General features: G+C 33.5%; 1 protein-coding gene across 4 annotated transcripts in view; it reads left to right on the top strand.

Annotated features, from left to right (window-relative positions):
- Positions 1-13,510, top strand: part of LOC114510425 (ankyrin repeat and KH domain-containing protein 1) — a 109,439-nt gene that overhangs the window by 30,780 nt on the left and 65,149 nt on the right. For all 4 annotated transcript variants that reach the window (XM_028529056.2, XM_028529052.2, XM_036014091.1 and 1 more), the window contains exons 4-9: positions 84-231; positions 901-1,048; positions 2,992-3,225; positions 5,466-5,560; positions 10,104-10,341; positions 10,578-10,769. In XM_028529056.2, the coding sequence (XP_028384857.1) occupies positions 84-231; positions 901-1,048; positions 2,992-3,225; positions 5,466-5,560; positions 10,104-10,341; positions 10,578-10,769 (1,055 nt within the window). The remainder of the gene's footprint in view (positions 1-83; positions 232-900; positions 1,049-2,991; positions 3,226-5,465; positions 5,561-10,103; positions 10,342-10,577; positions 10,770-13,510) is intronic.

The raw sequence follows: 13,510 nt of genomic DNA on the forward strand, positions 1-13,510 counted from the left end.
GACTACTTATATTTAATGTAATGTATTATCATAGGACCCTAAGTCTTTCTGTGTTGGTTAATTGTTGGTGATTTTGTTTTCAGTCGCAGTCTGGCAGAAGCTTGTTCAGATGGGGACGTAAATGCTGTTCGTAAATTGCTAGATGAAGGCAGAAGTGTAAATGAACATACAGAAGAAGGAGAAAGCCTGCTGTGTTTGGCTTGCTCAGCAGGGTATTATGAATTGGCACAAGTAAGCAGAAATAATTTCTATGGAAGAGTTTTGATGTTTTATTTTTATCATTAATAAAAAATTATAATTAGAGGCCAAGGTCTTTCCTTTTTGGCTTTAGGTAAAATAGAAACTGACACATAATTAATTTGTTGCTGTACATGCAGCTAAGCATGGTCCATTTTTATGCTACTTACTCAAAACTAGTACTAAGGAGTAAAAACATAGAAATAATAATAGTATTTTAAATTTGTCTTTGAAAATAATACACAGCTATAATAGAAAGAAATGATTTGTTTTTATTTTGCCAGATTACTTCAATTTTTTCTTCTGTTAGAGCAGTGTTGGTAAATAACCATATGTTTATCAGTTTCTATCTTATGAGTGTAGTCTTGCTGTTATCTTACTAGATAATCCCAAGTATAACACAAAAACTTTCACAGGAGCAGTTTCATAATAGGATGGCAAATGTGATTACATACTTAAAGATTAGTATGTAATGATAGTGTAAAATATAGCATCTAAACTTGGTGTTTTGAACAGTGAACACTGGCATATTTTCACAAAGATGATTTTTTGTTTTTCCTCACTCCGCAGTGTAAAAGAATATCTTCCCATATGCATTATATTCTCTAGAAATACTGTTAATAGTAAGAATTGATAACTTCTCTGTGTGTATGTGTTTTAAAGGTATTGCTTGCTATGCATGCCGATGTTGAAGATCGAGGGACTAAAGGAGACATAACTCCGCTAATGGCAGCATCCAGTGGAGGTTATTTAGATATTGTGAAACTATTACTTCTTCATGATGCAAATGTCAACTCCCAGTCTGCAACAGGTATATAGAAAATGATGTGTGAAGGGAACTAAATAGTAATGAAAAAAATACAATAAAAAATTATTAAGTTAAGAAAAAAAGAAAATGATGTTTGAATTTGAAGAAAATAAATTGATATAATTAATTATAACCCGAGAGATAAAAATTTGATTCCTAGGGAAAATCAGTTGTAAGCCTACAGAAAAATATTAGCCCTTGTTTAGAATCTTTGAGTAAAAATTAGATTAATTTGATATCTTCAAAAGTCTTTAAAACATACTTAGATTCTATTTGGTAAGAGTGACAACTTTTTGGTACGGGATGATTTTTTTCCCCCCAAAACAGTATACATTGTGTAAAGAAGCAAAATTATGAACTGTATCTCTTATAATTTCTTTTTTTTCTTCTTTTTTAAAAAAGATTTTATTTTCATAGAGAGGAGAGGAGCATTATTCAGTTACTTCTTGCACGCCCCAACTGGGGATCTGGCCCACAACCCAGGCAGGTGCCCTGACCAGGAATCAGTCTAGTGCCCTTTCAGTTTGCAGGCTGGCACTTAGTCCACTGAGCCACACCAGCCGGAGCTCTAGTAATTTCTTTATTTTATTTAAATGCAGTTCCCTTGACTTTCGATTATAGATTAACCTGAGAGTATTTACCCTATAGGGTTTTTCATGCCAAGTGTACTGAATGCATTTGCTAATAAGATAATATATGAAAGTTACTCTAGTAAGGACTGCTACTCTTTTATTTATTTATGCTTCCCAGAGTCATAGATAGGAAGAGCGTTGGTCATATGTCTTGTTATAGGTATAGTTTTATTTAGTAGTGAGATTCCTTGGATTTAGTGAGACAACCAAATGGTTTAAAAAGAAATTTAAATATTGGAAGCCTATCAGTGTTCCATGCCATTAAGTAAATGTAGCCTAGTTTATTTTTAAAATGACCAAGACTTTCCAATAAGAGGTATTAGGTCATTTTGCTGATCATTTTGTTTTAGTTGTAGTAGTATTAATACACATAAAGTCTGAGAGGTTAAATGGTTGAAATGGAATAAATTGGGTTCTGAAATGATGGTTTTCTCACTGAACCTTTAAAACAATCTTCTCTAGTGTCATTCTCTTGGATGGTTAAACCATCTACCCACCCCCTTTAATAAAAATCCTCAAAACAAAATTAGGAAAGAAATAATTGTCAAACCAAGAGATAATGACCTTTTAAAGAAATTTTTATTTTGAAGGAGTTATGCTGAGGGAAATTTATATCTGTGTCACTAGGTTGTATAAATATAGGTGGAAGATATGTTTCAGAAGGAAAATATACCTGGAACAATGAATTGTCTTATGAATAAATCTGTAAATAAAGGAGAGGTAACAAAATGAAGAAATGAATATACATAGAAAGAAAAGTGTTTCTAAGTTGTACAGTGTTAAAAGAAAAAGCAGTAATTTTAACTGATATATTAGAATATTTTATTTTTTTAAGATTTTATATTTATTTATTTTTGGAGAGAGGGGAAAGGAGGGAGTAAGAGAGGGAGAGAAACACCACTGTGTGAGAGAAACATCCACTGGTTGCCTTTCACATATCTCCAGCTGGGGACCTGGCCTGCAACCCAGGCATGTTCCCTGACTGGTAATTGAACAAGCAACCTTTTAGTTCACAAGCCAGTACTTAATTCACTGAGCCACACCAGCCAGGGCTTATATATTAGAATATTTTAGAGAAAAATATGTTGCAAATGATTTTTCAAGATGGTACATAATTTTGAGCTAAGGAAATTTGAAGAAGAGATGTAAATAGGTCTGTTTAATAAGTCTTTTAATTAGTAAGAAAGTTAAGATGATGCTTCTAACCAGTACAACAAAAAATCTTGAGATGATAATTGTTTATGTAAGAGGAGTAGTATAATCATAATTGTATTCATTCTGTCATAATTTTATATTTCTTTTGTTCTTTGTTAGGAAACACTGCATTAACTTATGCCTGTGCTGGAGGATTTGTTGACATTGTGAAAGTGCTACTTAACGAAGGTGCAAATATAGAAGATCATAATGAAAATGGACACACCCCCTTAATGGAAGCAGCCAGTGCAGGTCATGTGGAAGTTGCAAGAGTTCTTCTAGATCATGGGGCAGGCATCAACACTCATTCTAATGAATTCAAAGAAAGTGCTCTTACACTTGCATGCTACAAAGGTACTCTATATATGTATGACTATTTAGGTATTTTTAAAGTAACAACTTTGAATATTTGAGTACTAAGTATTTGAGTTATTTTTATATTGCTTATACATTTCTTTGTACTGTAAAATTACTTAGCTTGTATTGTATAGAAAGTCTATTTTAGCCTGTATTTCCTGAAGTTTAGCTTCACAGTGTACATTTATTTGTTATTTTAATTCAGATTTATTCAATTAGCTATAAAGTCAACTAACTCTTAGCACAGATTTTGAGGATTTTCATTCTTTAATGGCTTTTGTTTTATACGATTTTTCCAGCCTTTATTTAAACAATAGGACACACTTATATAATAATCACACTTGATAGAGAAAACCTGAAAAACAGAGAATAAAAAAATTTTTAAATGACATGCAATGCTACCATCTGAAGATTTAAAAAGCATGTAAACAATATTTTAGTGTATTTACTTCCAGCGTGTTTTTAAAGTATATTTATAAGCAAATATATATACACACAGGCATACCTCGGAAATATTGCGAGTTCAGTTTCAGAGAGCTGCAGTAAAGCAGTCTCGCAATAAAGCAAGCTGTAATCTTTTTGCAGGTGGAGGGTCTTGCCTTTAATTTGTAAAAAATGCAACATCTGTGAAGCGCAATAAGACGAGGTATGCCTGTATTTTTAAATTAAACAATCATACTCTTAACATTTTTATAGTCTGCTTATTTTATTTAGCAGTACATCATGAACATTCTGTCCTCTCAGTGTTTTTGTAACACAACATTTGATGGTTACAGAGAATTTCACTATTACTGTTGCATTTAGTAGTGGATTTGGCTGCAAGACCTAAATTAATAATGATCTGAACAAAAGAGAAGCCTTTTCTCTTTAAACAAGTCCAGGGGTAGGCTGTCTAGGACTAGTATGGCAATTCCATTGTTATCTAGATCTCCGCATTGTGTTTTTCTGCCTCACCACCCTAGTATGTGGTTTCTGTTCTCAAGGTTACCAAGATGGTAGCTATGGCCCCAGCAATACATATTCTAGGAAGGAGGCAGAGGGTAAGGGCAAAATGGGGAGTGCCTCCCAATTTAGTAAGCTACCTTTAAGAAGCATTCCTATAAGTTCTGCCTTAAAGCTAGCTCCCACTTACATGTCATTGGCTACACATAGCAACAAGGGAGTCTGGGAAATGTGGTCTTTTAGTCAAGCAAGTTGCCACTCAGATAAAATCAGAGTTCTTTTAGTAAGGAACATTGAGAGAATAGATATTGAGTAGGAAACTAGCAGTCTCTGCCAAATACATCAAATGGATGCACCATAATTACCTATTGTTGGACACATGAATTGTTCCCAGTTTTTCACTATTTTAAAAAGCACTGTGATAACATCCTTGTGCAGACATCTTTGCCTAATCTCTGATTATTTCCTTAGGATAAATTCCTGGAAGTGGAATTGCTGGGTCAAAGGGTATGGACATTTTTAAGGCTTTTGATACATATTGCCAAATTGCCTTCTAGAAAGGTTGAACCAATTTACACTCCCACCAGCAGTGTCTGAGAGTGCCCTTTACCCCACCCTACACCCTCACCAACACTGGGTATTATCATTCTTTTTAATATTTGCCATTTTGATAGTAAAAAAAATGGTGTGTCATTTTAATTTGCATTTGTTTAATAGGAAGGTTTGATACTTTTCCATCAGTTTCATACTCATTGGCATTTCTTTTTTGAATTACCATTTTATGTTCTTCATCCATTTTTCTACTGGAGTGTTTGTCTTTTTTATTGACTATTAAGACTTTTTATATATTAAACATATCAAGAGGGTTAAAATTATTTTGATGGAGTTTTCTGTGCCTGTTCATTGCCACAGTGAGTTTATGGTTGTTATTTTAAAGCTGTTTTTTCTGAAAAATGATTCAAACATACTTTACCTGGCATTCAATTTGATTTCAGTGTTTTGATTTGATAGTTTATATAGATGAAATCAAAGAATAAGTATTATTGCTTTTCTTAACCTGAATTATGTGCTTTAGACTAATTAAATCTTTAAAGCCTAGACACCTTGCTGAGGGCCTGCTTAGTATTTTGGATTGGCTTTGTAAAACTGTCATTTATTTATTGAATGCAAAATAAGTTCTCTTAAAATTTTTGTATAGACTTCTGAAAGAAAATTACCCCATTTTAATATTTATGTATTAAATTGATGCTCAGTTCTTTAGCAATACAGTTTAAAATTTGTGTTCTTTTTTGAAGGCCATTTGGATATGGTTCGCTTTCTACTTGATGCTGGTGCAGATCAAGAGCACAAAACAGATGAGATGCACACGGCCTTAATGGAGGCTTGCATGGTAATTTTAAATCGCACTCACTTGAGATTTTTTTTGAGAAGAAAAGGTCATATGTGTTTAAATCTTTAAGGATTAATATATTTTTGGAAAAATACCATGACATCAGCAGATTTTGAAAGTTTTGTGCAGTGCTAGAGAGGGAAAGAGAAATATATAATATGTTTAACTTTTGATAGTAAGCCTTTCAATGTAGGAAACAGTATAGAAGGCAGTCTTAGCTATGTCATTTCCATCGTTTCCATCTCATGGGTACACTTTTGTTTATTCCCATTTTTTAAAAAATATTTTATTTATTTATTTTTAGAGAGAGGGGAAGGGAAAGAGAAAGAGAGGGAGAGGAACATTGATGTGAGAGAGAAACATTGATCGGTTGCCTCTACACTCCAACCTGGAACCGAGCCTGCAACCCAGGGAGGGAATCGAACCAGTGACCTTTCGCTTTGCAGAATGTCCCCCAACCAACTGAGCCACGCTGGCCCAGGGCCAATGTTTTTAATTTGGTAAAATATACAACATAAAATTTACCATCTTAACCATTTTTAAGTGTACAGTCATTGGTACCAAATACATTCACAGTGTTTGCAACCATCACTACCATCCATCTTCGTAACTATTTTCATTTTGTAAAACCAACTATATGCCTGTTGAGTAACAACTTCCCATTCCCTGCTCCCCCCAGCCGATAGCAATCACCATTCTTTCTATCTGTGATTTTGACTACTCTAAGTACCTCATAGAGGTGGAATCATACAGTATTTGTCTTTTTGTGATTGGCTTAGTTCACTTAGCATAATGTCCTGAAGGTTCATTCATGTTGAGGCATGTGTCAGAATTTCCTTCCCTTTTAAGGCTGCATAATATTTCATTGTATGTATATACCACATTTTGCTTATCCACTCATTTATTGATGGACACTTGGGTTTCTTCTATGCTTTAGCTATTCTGAGTAATGATACTGTGAACATAGGTGTACAAATGTCCGTTCAAGTCCCCGTTTTCAGTTCTTTTGGGTGATCATATGGTAACTATTAATTTTTGGAGGAACCACCACCATACTGTTTTCCACAGTGGTTGTACTGTTTTGCATTCCCATCAACACTGCACAAGGGTTCCAGTTTCTCCACATCCTCACTAGGCACTGGCCCTATTTTCTGTTTTTATTTTTTTCCATCCTAATGATTGTGAGGTGGTATGTCGTAATTTTGATTTGTATTTTCTTAATGATTAACATCGTTGAGCGTCTTTTCATGTTTTTATTGGTCACTTGTATATCTTTGGAGAAATGTCTGCTGAGATCCTTTGCCCATTCTTGAACCAGGTTGTTTTTTATTGTTGAGTTTTAGGAGTCTATATTTTGGATGCTAATCCATTATCAGATATAAATGTGCAAATATTTTCTCCTGTTATGTTGGTTGCCTTCTTACTCTGTTAGTGTCCTTTCATGTACCAAAGTTTTTAAATTTTTTTACTCTAAATAATTTTTTATTTTTTAATTACAGTTGACATACAATATTATATTAATTTCAGGTATACAACCCAGTAACTAGACATTATGTAACTTACTAAGTTATCATCCCAATAAATCTAGTACCCATCTGACACCATACATAGTTATTAGGATCTTATTGGCTATATTCCCTATGTTGTACTTTACATCCCTGTGACTGTTCTGTAACTACCAGTCTGTACTTCTTAATCTCTTCACCTTTTTCACCCACTTTCACCTTGGGTGAGGATTTAAAAAAAATACTCATTGCATTTTGGAGCTCTGTTGTTTGATGCATACACATTTTTAGAATTTCTGCGTCTTCTTCATGAATTGACTCTTATGTTATAAAGTCTGTCTGTCTCTGGTAATTTTCTTTGTTCTGAGGTCTCATCTAATATTAAAAGCTACTCCTGCTTCCTTTTTATTAATGTTTACCAAATAAATATTTTTATTCTTTTTTCAAACTTTGAAATGTTTGATATCATTATACTGAAGGAAGTTTCTTAATTGGTTTGTTTAGACCATTTGCATTTAAATCTATAAATGTTGATATGGTGTTTCAGTATTCTGTTCTATATTGAAATTTATTTTTTAGCCATTTTCTCCATTTTTTTCATCTATTTTTGTAATTTATCACTAGCAGTTATTTTGAAGTCCTTTTTTGCTAACTCCTATCTTTGGCTCAGTTCTGGGACTATTTTTATTGGTTATTTTATATCTTGATAATTGGTCTTTTTTTCCTGCCTCCTACCTTTTCAATATTCTATATTATCCTGTCTTCTTTCTGAGACTGTTAACTTTTGTTCTAGCAAGCACATTACCAGTGGATCACTCTGATCCTATTGAGGCCTAATTCCAGCTTTACTCTTAATCCTAATTCCTTATTCTTTGATCCTAGACTAAGGGACTTTAGGTTCTTTTCTTCTTTATGGGTTTCTATTATCTCACCTGATAGCCTGAGATATTCACCAATATCTTTTCATTGTGCCTGAGTCTGAACTCCCAGTGTCCCACTTTTCTTTTTCTTTTTTTAAAGATTTTATTTATTTATTTATTTATTTATTTATTTATTTTTAGAGAGAGGGTAAGGGAGGGAGAAAGAGAGGGAGAGAAATATCAATGTATGGTTGCCTCTCCTGCACCCCCTGCTGGGCACCTGGCCCACAACCCAGGCATGTACCCTGACTGAGAATCGAACCGGCAACCCCTTGGTTTGCAGGCTGGCTGGCACTCAGTCCACTGAGTCGCACCAGCCAGGGCCCAGTGTCCCACTTTTCAGGAGCCATTCTCCGCTAGGCACCCTGGAGTCTCGTCCTTGATGTGTTCAACTCAGAAGATGCCGAAGTATCTGAGAATGATTTTACATAGATTTTTTGAGAATCCTTTTCTGTGTCTTCTTTTTCTTAGGTATCCTGCCCTCACTCCTCAAGTCCCAAGTATTTTGGTTGCCTTGTGTTCTGATTTTGTTTCCTTTGCCCAAAGAGATGGTCACTCTTTTCTTTGTTTTGGCTCTATTTCCTCTGGCCAGGGTTTGAAAGATGCCCAAAAAGCTGGAGTGAATGTAGAGTTCATCTCATTGCTCCCATCTTTCAGTGATCATAACCCCAGCCCCTGGCTTGGTTACTGTCTGGTGCCTCCCATTGCTTTAATTATTTTTTCTAATTTATATAGTTATTTATGATAGGAGAGTAAGTCCAATACCAGCTACTGTGTTGTGGCTGAGACAGGAGTCTTAGAATTTTTTAAAAATCTAATAATATTAAACCTTTAAAAATGGATTATTTATTTTCCTTTTGGCAAAATTAATATTGTCCATTAATATCAAAAAGTGATTAGTACAGAGCCTCTTTAATGTATGTACTCAAGATATGTTAGCAGAATCCAAAAAGAATTTTCAAAAATTCAAGTAAATTCAAGCAAAACAATTTATTGGGATCCTTCAGGAGCTAGACACACTAGTAGTTACTTGATCTGTGAACACTTGTAAATCCTAATGTTCTTTTCAGTTAGAATTGTTTTTTAAACACCAAATAACTCAGTACAGTAATTTGGTTAAAATATATTTTATTTTACATATATTTGAAGAATTAGTAAAACTAAAATTTTAATGTGAAGTCATTTGTCTTTGACATTGTGTCAAAAATGATTAAAGCTAGGCTGGTCATTTAAGTGTAATGAAACTTGATGGATGCTGAAATCTGACATTAATTAAAATTTCTTTAATTAATTCTTTAATGAAAGCATTGCCCAACCTTATAAAACACTGTTTTTGTACTCAGTCTTTACTTTTCATTAGCAATGTGTTGGTCATTTTTAAAGTATTGAACAACACAGTATATCCACAATAAGAGTTGAGGTCTACATGAATTTTTTAATTAAAGAATTTGAAAACTAACAAAGGGTATTTATGGTGATAGAGGTATAGAATGGATACCTTCTATGAGAATATTTTAGGTAATTGCTTTACTAAGATACTTATTTTTTTATTTTTGTAAAATTCTTTGCCTTATTGCAACAAGCTAGTTAGTGATGAGAAAAAATATAGGGTAGGTTAAGTCCATAGGGGTTTACCTTGGTAACATAATCCCAAGTGGTAATGACCTCACAGAATTTGTTGTTATTTTTTGCCAAGTCTTTGTTTCTTAAATAGACCTAACACAGTTTCTACACTAGAACGTGACAGCTAAATTTGAGGATATAGCTATATTTGCCTTGGCAGTAGTATAAATACCATCTTGAGGTACTGTTAACTATCGATTTAATAGTTTTTTTGAATTTCAAAGAAGATAGAAATTCATAATTATTTGGAATTGTAACTGTATATCACAAGTATGATTCTTTTGGAAAATTTTGGGCTTGCTCAAAAGTAAGGTAAAATAATTTTAATGGACTTTTGATAAGACATTTTCAAATTGCTCAGATAGGCATGATAATGTATATGCATCTAAGCTGCATCTTTCTTTATGTATTTCCTCAATCTCTTCCTTCTCTTTTCCCACTTTAAAAATCTCCAAAAAATTTCCTTCCTCTTGCTTTACTTCTGAAAATCTGCAGGATGGACATGTAGAGGTAGCACGTTTGCTTTTGGATAGTGGTGCTCAAGTGAACATGCCTGCGGATTCATTCGAGTCTCCGTTGACACTAGCTGCCTGTGGAGGACATGTCGAATTGGCAGCTCTACTTATTGAAAGGGGAGCAAATCTTGAAGAAGTCAATGATGAAGGGTACACTCCGTTGATGGAAGCTGCTCGGGAAGGACACGAGGAGATGGTGGCACTACTTTTAGCACAAGGTAAAGTAGTTTTACTTCTTTAATTAAAATATAAATTTCTTTTGGATGTTTTGCATCAGTATCAATGAAGTTTACTATAACTAAAACTTTTTTTTGCATCTGTGGTAAATTATCAACACCCTGGAAGGAACCCCAGAAGCAGAGAAGATAGAGATGATTATCATTATTCAGAACGATTAACATCTTTTTCATGAGTCTCTTGTAATTAGTTTTATCTACTTTTATGTTCTCCCCAGGAGCAAATATAAATGCCCAGACAGAAGAAACCCAAGAAACTGCCCTGACCTTGGCTTGCTGTGGAGGGTTTTCTGAGGTTGCAGACTTCCTGATCAAGGCGGGGGCTGATATAGAACTTGGCTGCTCCACACCTCTAATGGAAGCTTCTCAGGAGGGACACCTGGAGCTGGTGAAATATTTATTGGCTGCTGGTATGTGGCTTTAAAAAATGCCTTTTAGAAAAAGGCTTTTATATTGCTTTCATAACTTCAACAATTAGCCTTAACTTTTTCATTTCTACAAAAGTTGAAGGGCAGCTGTGCTGCAATTTAACTGCTCTTCTTTGACTCCTAAATCTCCAAAAATGGCATTTTTAAAAAGGTTTCTTATTAATGTTTGCTTGGTGACCATAGGCTTCTCATTGACCTTCTTTCTTCATTGAATGGTTTTATGTCTTCTGGAAGGGAGAGAGAGACTAACTTCTAGTCTCTCTGCTAATAACAGGAGGTGGGGATGACACAATAGAGATCGTAATTTTGTGCCTCTAAACCTGTTCATTTCTTGACATTTCTGAATCTGCACATGCACACACACACTTACACAAAAGAACAAGTGAGAATTTTATGTTTTTGGTAAAAGTACTTTTAAAATAAATTGTGATTTATACATTGTTAAGCAATAATAATAGAACAAAGTAAGAATATACCAAATGAATTGATTGAGGTAGATATAAAACTTTATATATCATTTAGAAATAAAATAACTTTTTTATCCACATCTGATATGTTGCTTAAAACTATGTAAAGGAAAATGAGATACTTGGCAAAACCCAATTCATCCTTTTTGGGCTTTTTCTCTTACATTAATTTGACTGCCACCCAGCCTCAATTTTTTTTTAATTACAATCGAAATAATTTCTGAATCCAGATGGTTAATAGTTCAGATGGTTGTTCAGATTTTGAATTAATGCAAAACCAACCGTTGAACTGACCTCTTCCCTGACTCAAACACTATTAATCACTATAGCTAGTGTATGCATCATTTAGTCATTGTCCCTTCATCATTTTTGGTAACTGTCTGTGTCCCAGTGAAGAATCTTTTTCATATCACTTATACCTCAATTAAAAAAGAATCTCTACCAATGGTATTATTACCACTGGTCCCTGCACAGTAAGAAATTACTAAACATGTTATTATAAATATGGAAACAGATGCACAATCTTGTCACATAATTTCCCTAATGTACAAAGCGAATAAGGGACAGAGCCAACATTCAGACTTAGAATTCCTAACGTTATTTTCTCCATTACATCATTATTGATTCTCATATTGAGCTGCTTTTGCTAATTTGAAGCATGTAGTTTCCAAAACTCTCTTAGGGGTTTGAGAATCACTTTTTTATATGATCATTACCAACCACTTTTTTGCACATTAGAGTGTAATTTATTTATATAAAAGTTCTTCTTTTAGTGTAGCACTAAACAAAATGCCATAGGTCTTCTTACACATTGTCTATACAGTTTTGTAAAATTGAAAAACCTTGTTGTTACAACATTTTTTTCCAACACATAGAAAATGTAGTTAAATGAGCCCTGGCTGGCCTAGCTCAGTGGGTTGAGCGCAGACTGGGAACCAAAGTGTCCCAGGTTCGATTCCCAGCCAGGGTACATTCCTGGGTTGCAGGCCATAACCCCCAGCAACCGCACATTGATGTCTGTCTGTCTGTCTGTCTCCCCCCGCCCCCTTCCCTCTCTAAAAATAAATAAATAAAATCTTTAAAAAAAAAAAAAAGAAAGAAAATGTAGTTAAATGAACCCTAAGAACCTATCAACAACATTGACGACTTTGAATTTATGGCCAATCTCATTTCACCTGTATGTCCTTCAGTCCCCCATTATTTTTATAAAATTATTTTTGTCTAAAATAAGCATTTAAAAAATTTTGCTGAGAAAGTCTGGTTAACACCAGTCACCATACATAGTTAACAAAAAATTTTTTTAACTAAAATTTGAATATTTAAAATCTGAAAATAAATTAGTTTAAAATAAATTTATTTTTATAAATTTTCAGTAAATATTTCAATATGTAACTCTAAAAGATAATCTCTTAAGAAGTAACAGTACTATTCCCTCCCTAAATTTTTAAAATAATAACTTTTAGTATCATTAAATATCCAGTTTTCATGTTTTCCTGATAGTCTTATAAATGTGTATGTTTGTGCTTAATGACTTTTGAATCAGTATTCAGATGAGATTCATATAATAACTATTTATCAATATGTCTCTTAAATTTCTTTTAATCTATGGGCTCTCCTTCTAGTTTTTCTTATTCCTTACAAGTTTTGGTTGAAGAAGTAGAATGTTTATGTTTTAGGCTTTCTGTAGTATAGATTTTGCTAATTGCATCTCCATGATTTCATTTAACTTGTTTTTCTGACCCTTGGATTTCCTAGAAAGTAGTAGTTAAATTTAGAGACTCGATTGAATTTGTGTGTGTGTGTGTGTGTGTGTGTGTGTTTAGTATAGACTATCAGTAGTAATTGTTATTTATATTATTTGTTATCTTGAGGAGATAATAAATGTCTGATTGTCTTTCTTTTTGTAATATTATTAGCCATTGATGATCATTGCTTAGATCTATTAATTTAGTAGGGGTAGCAAAGTGGTGGTATTCTAAATTCTATTATTTCTTCCTTATTTATTATCTGGAATAAGTCTAAAGAGAAACTTCCCCTCATGAACTATTTGATTACTCTTAGATGTAAATCATGTAGAAATAGCAGTATAAATAAATGTTTGATTTGTTTTTCACCCTTTATTTATGCTCCCAAAATAATAATGTGGTTCCCTAGCATCCTTCAGTAGTGACCAATAAAGTGGGGGCTTTTTTTGATATGAACATTATTTTGAACTTTTGGGTAAACATATGATGGCTTTCACTTCATCACAGTCCT

This window comes from Phyllostomus discolor, chromosome 13, assembly GCF_004126475.2.
Source record: "Phyllostomus discolor isolate MPI-MPIP mPhyDis1 chromosome 13, mPhyDis1.pri.v3, whole genome shotgun sequence".
Classification (NCBI taxonomy): Eukaryota; Metazoa; Chordata; class Mammalia; order Chiroptera; family Phyllostomidae; genus Phyllostomus; species Phyllostomus discolor.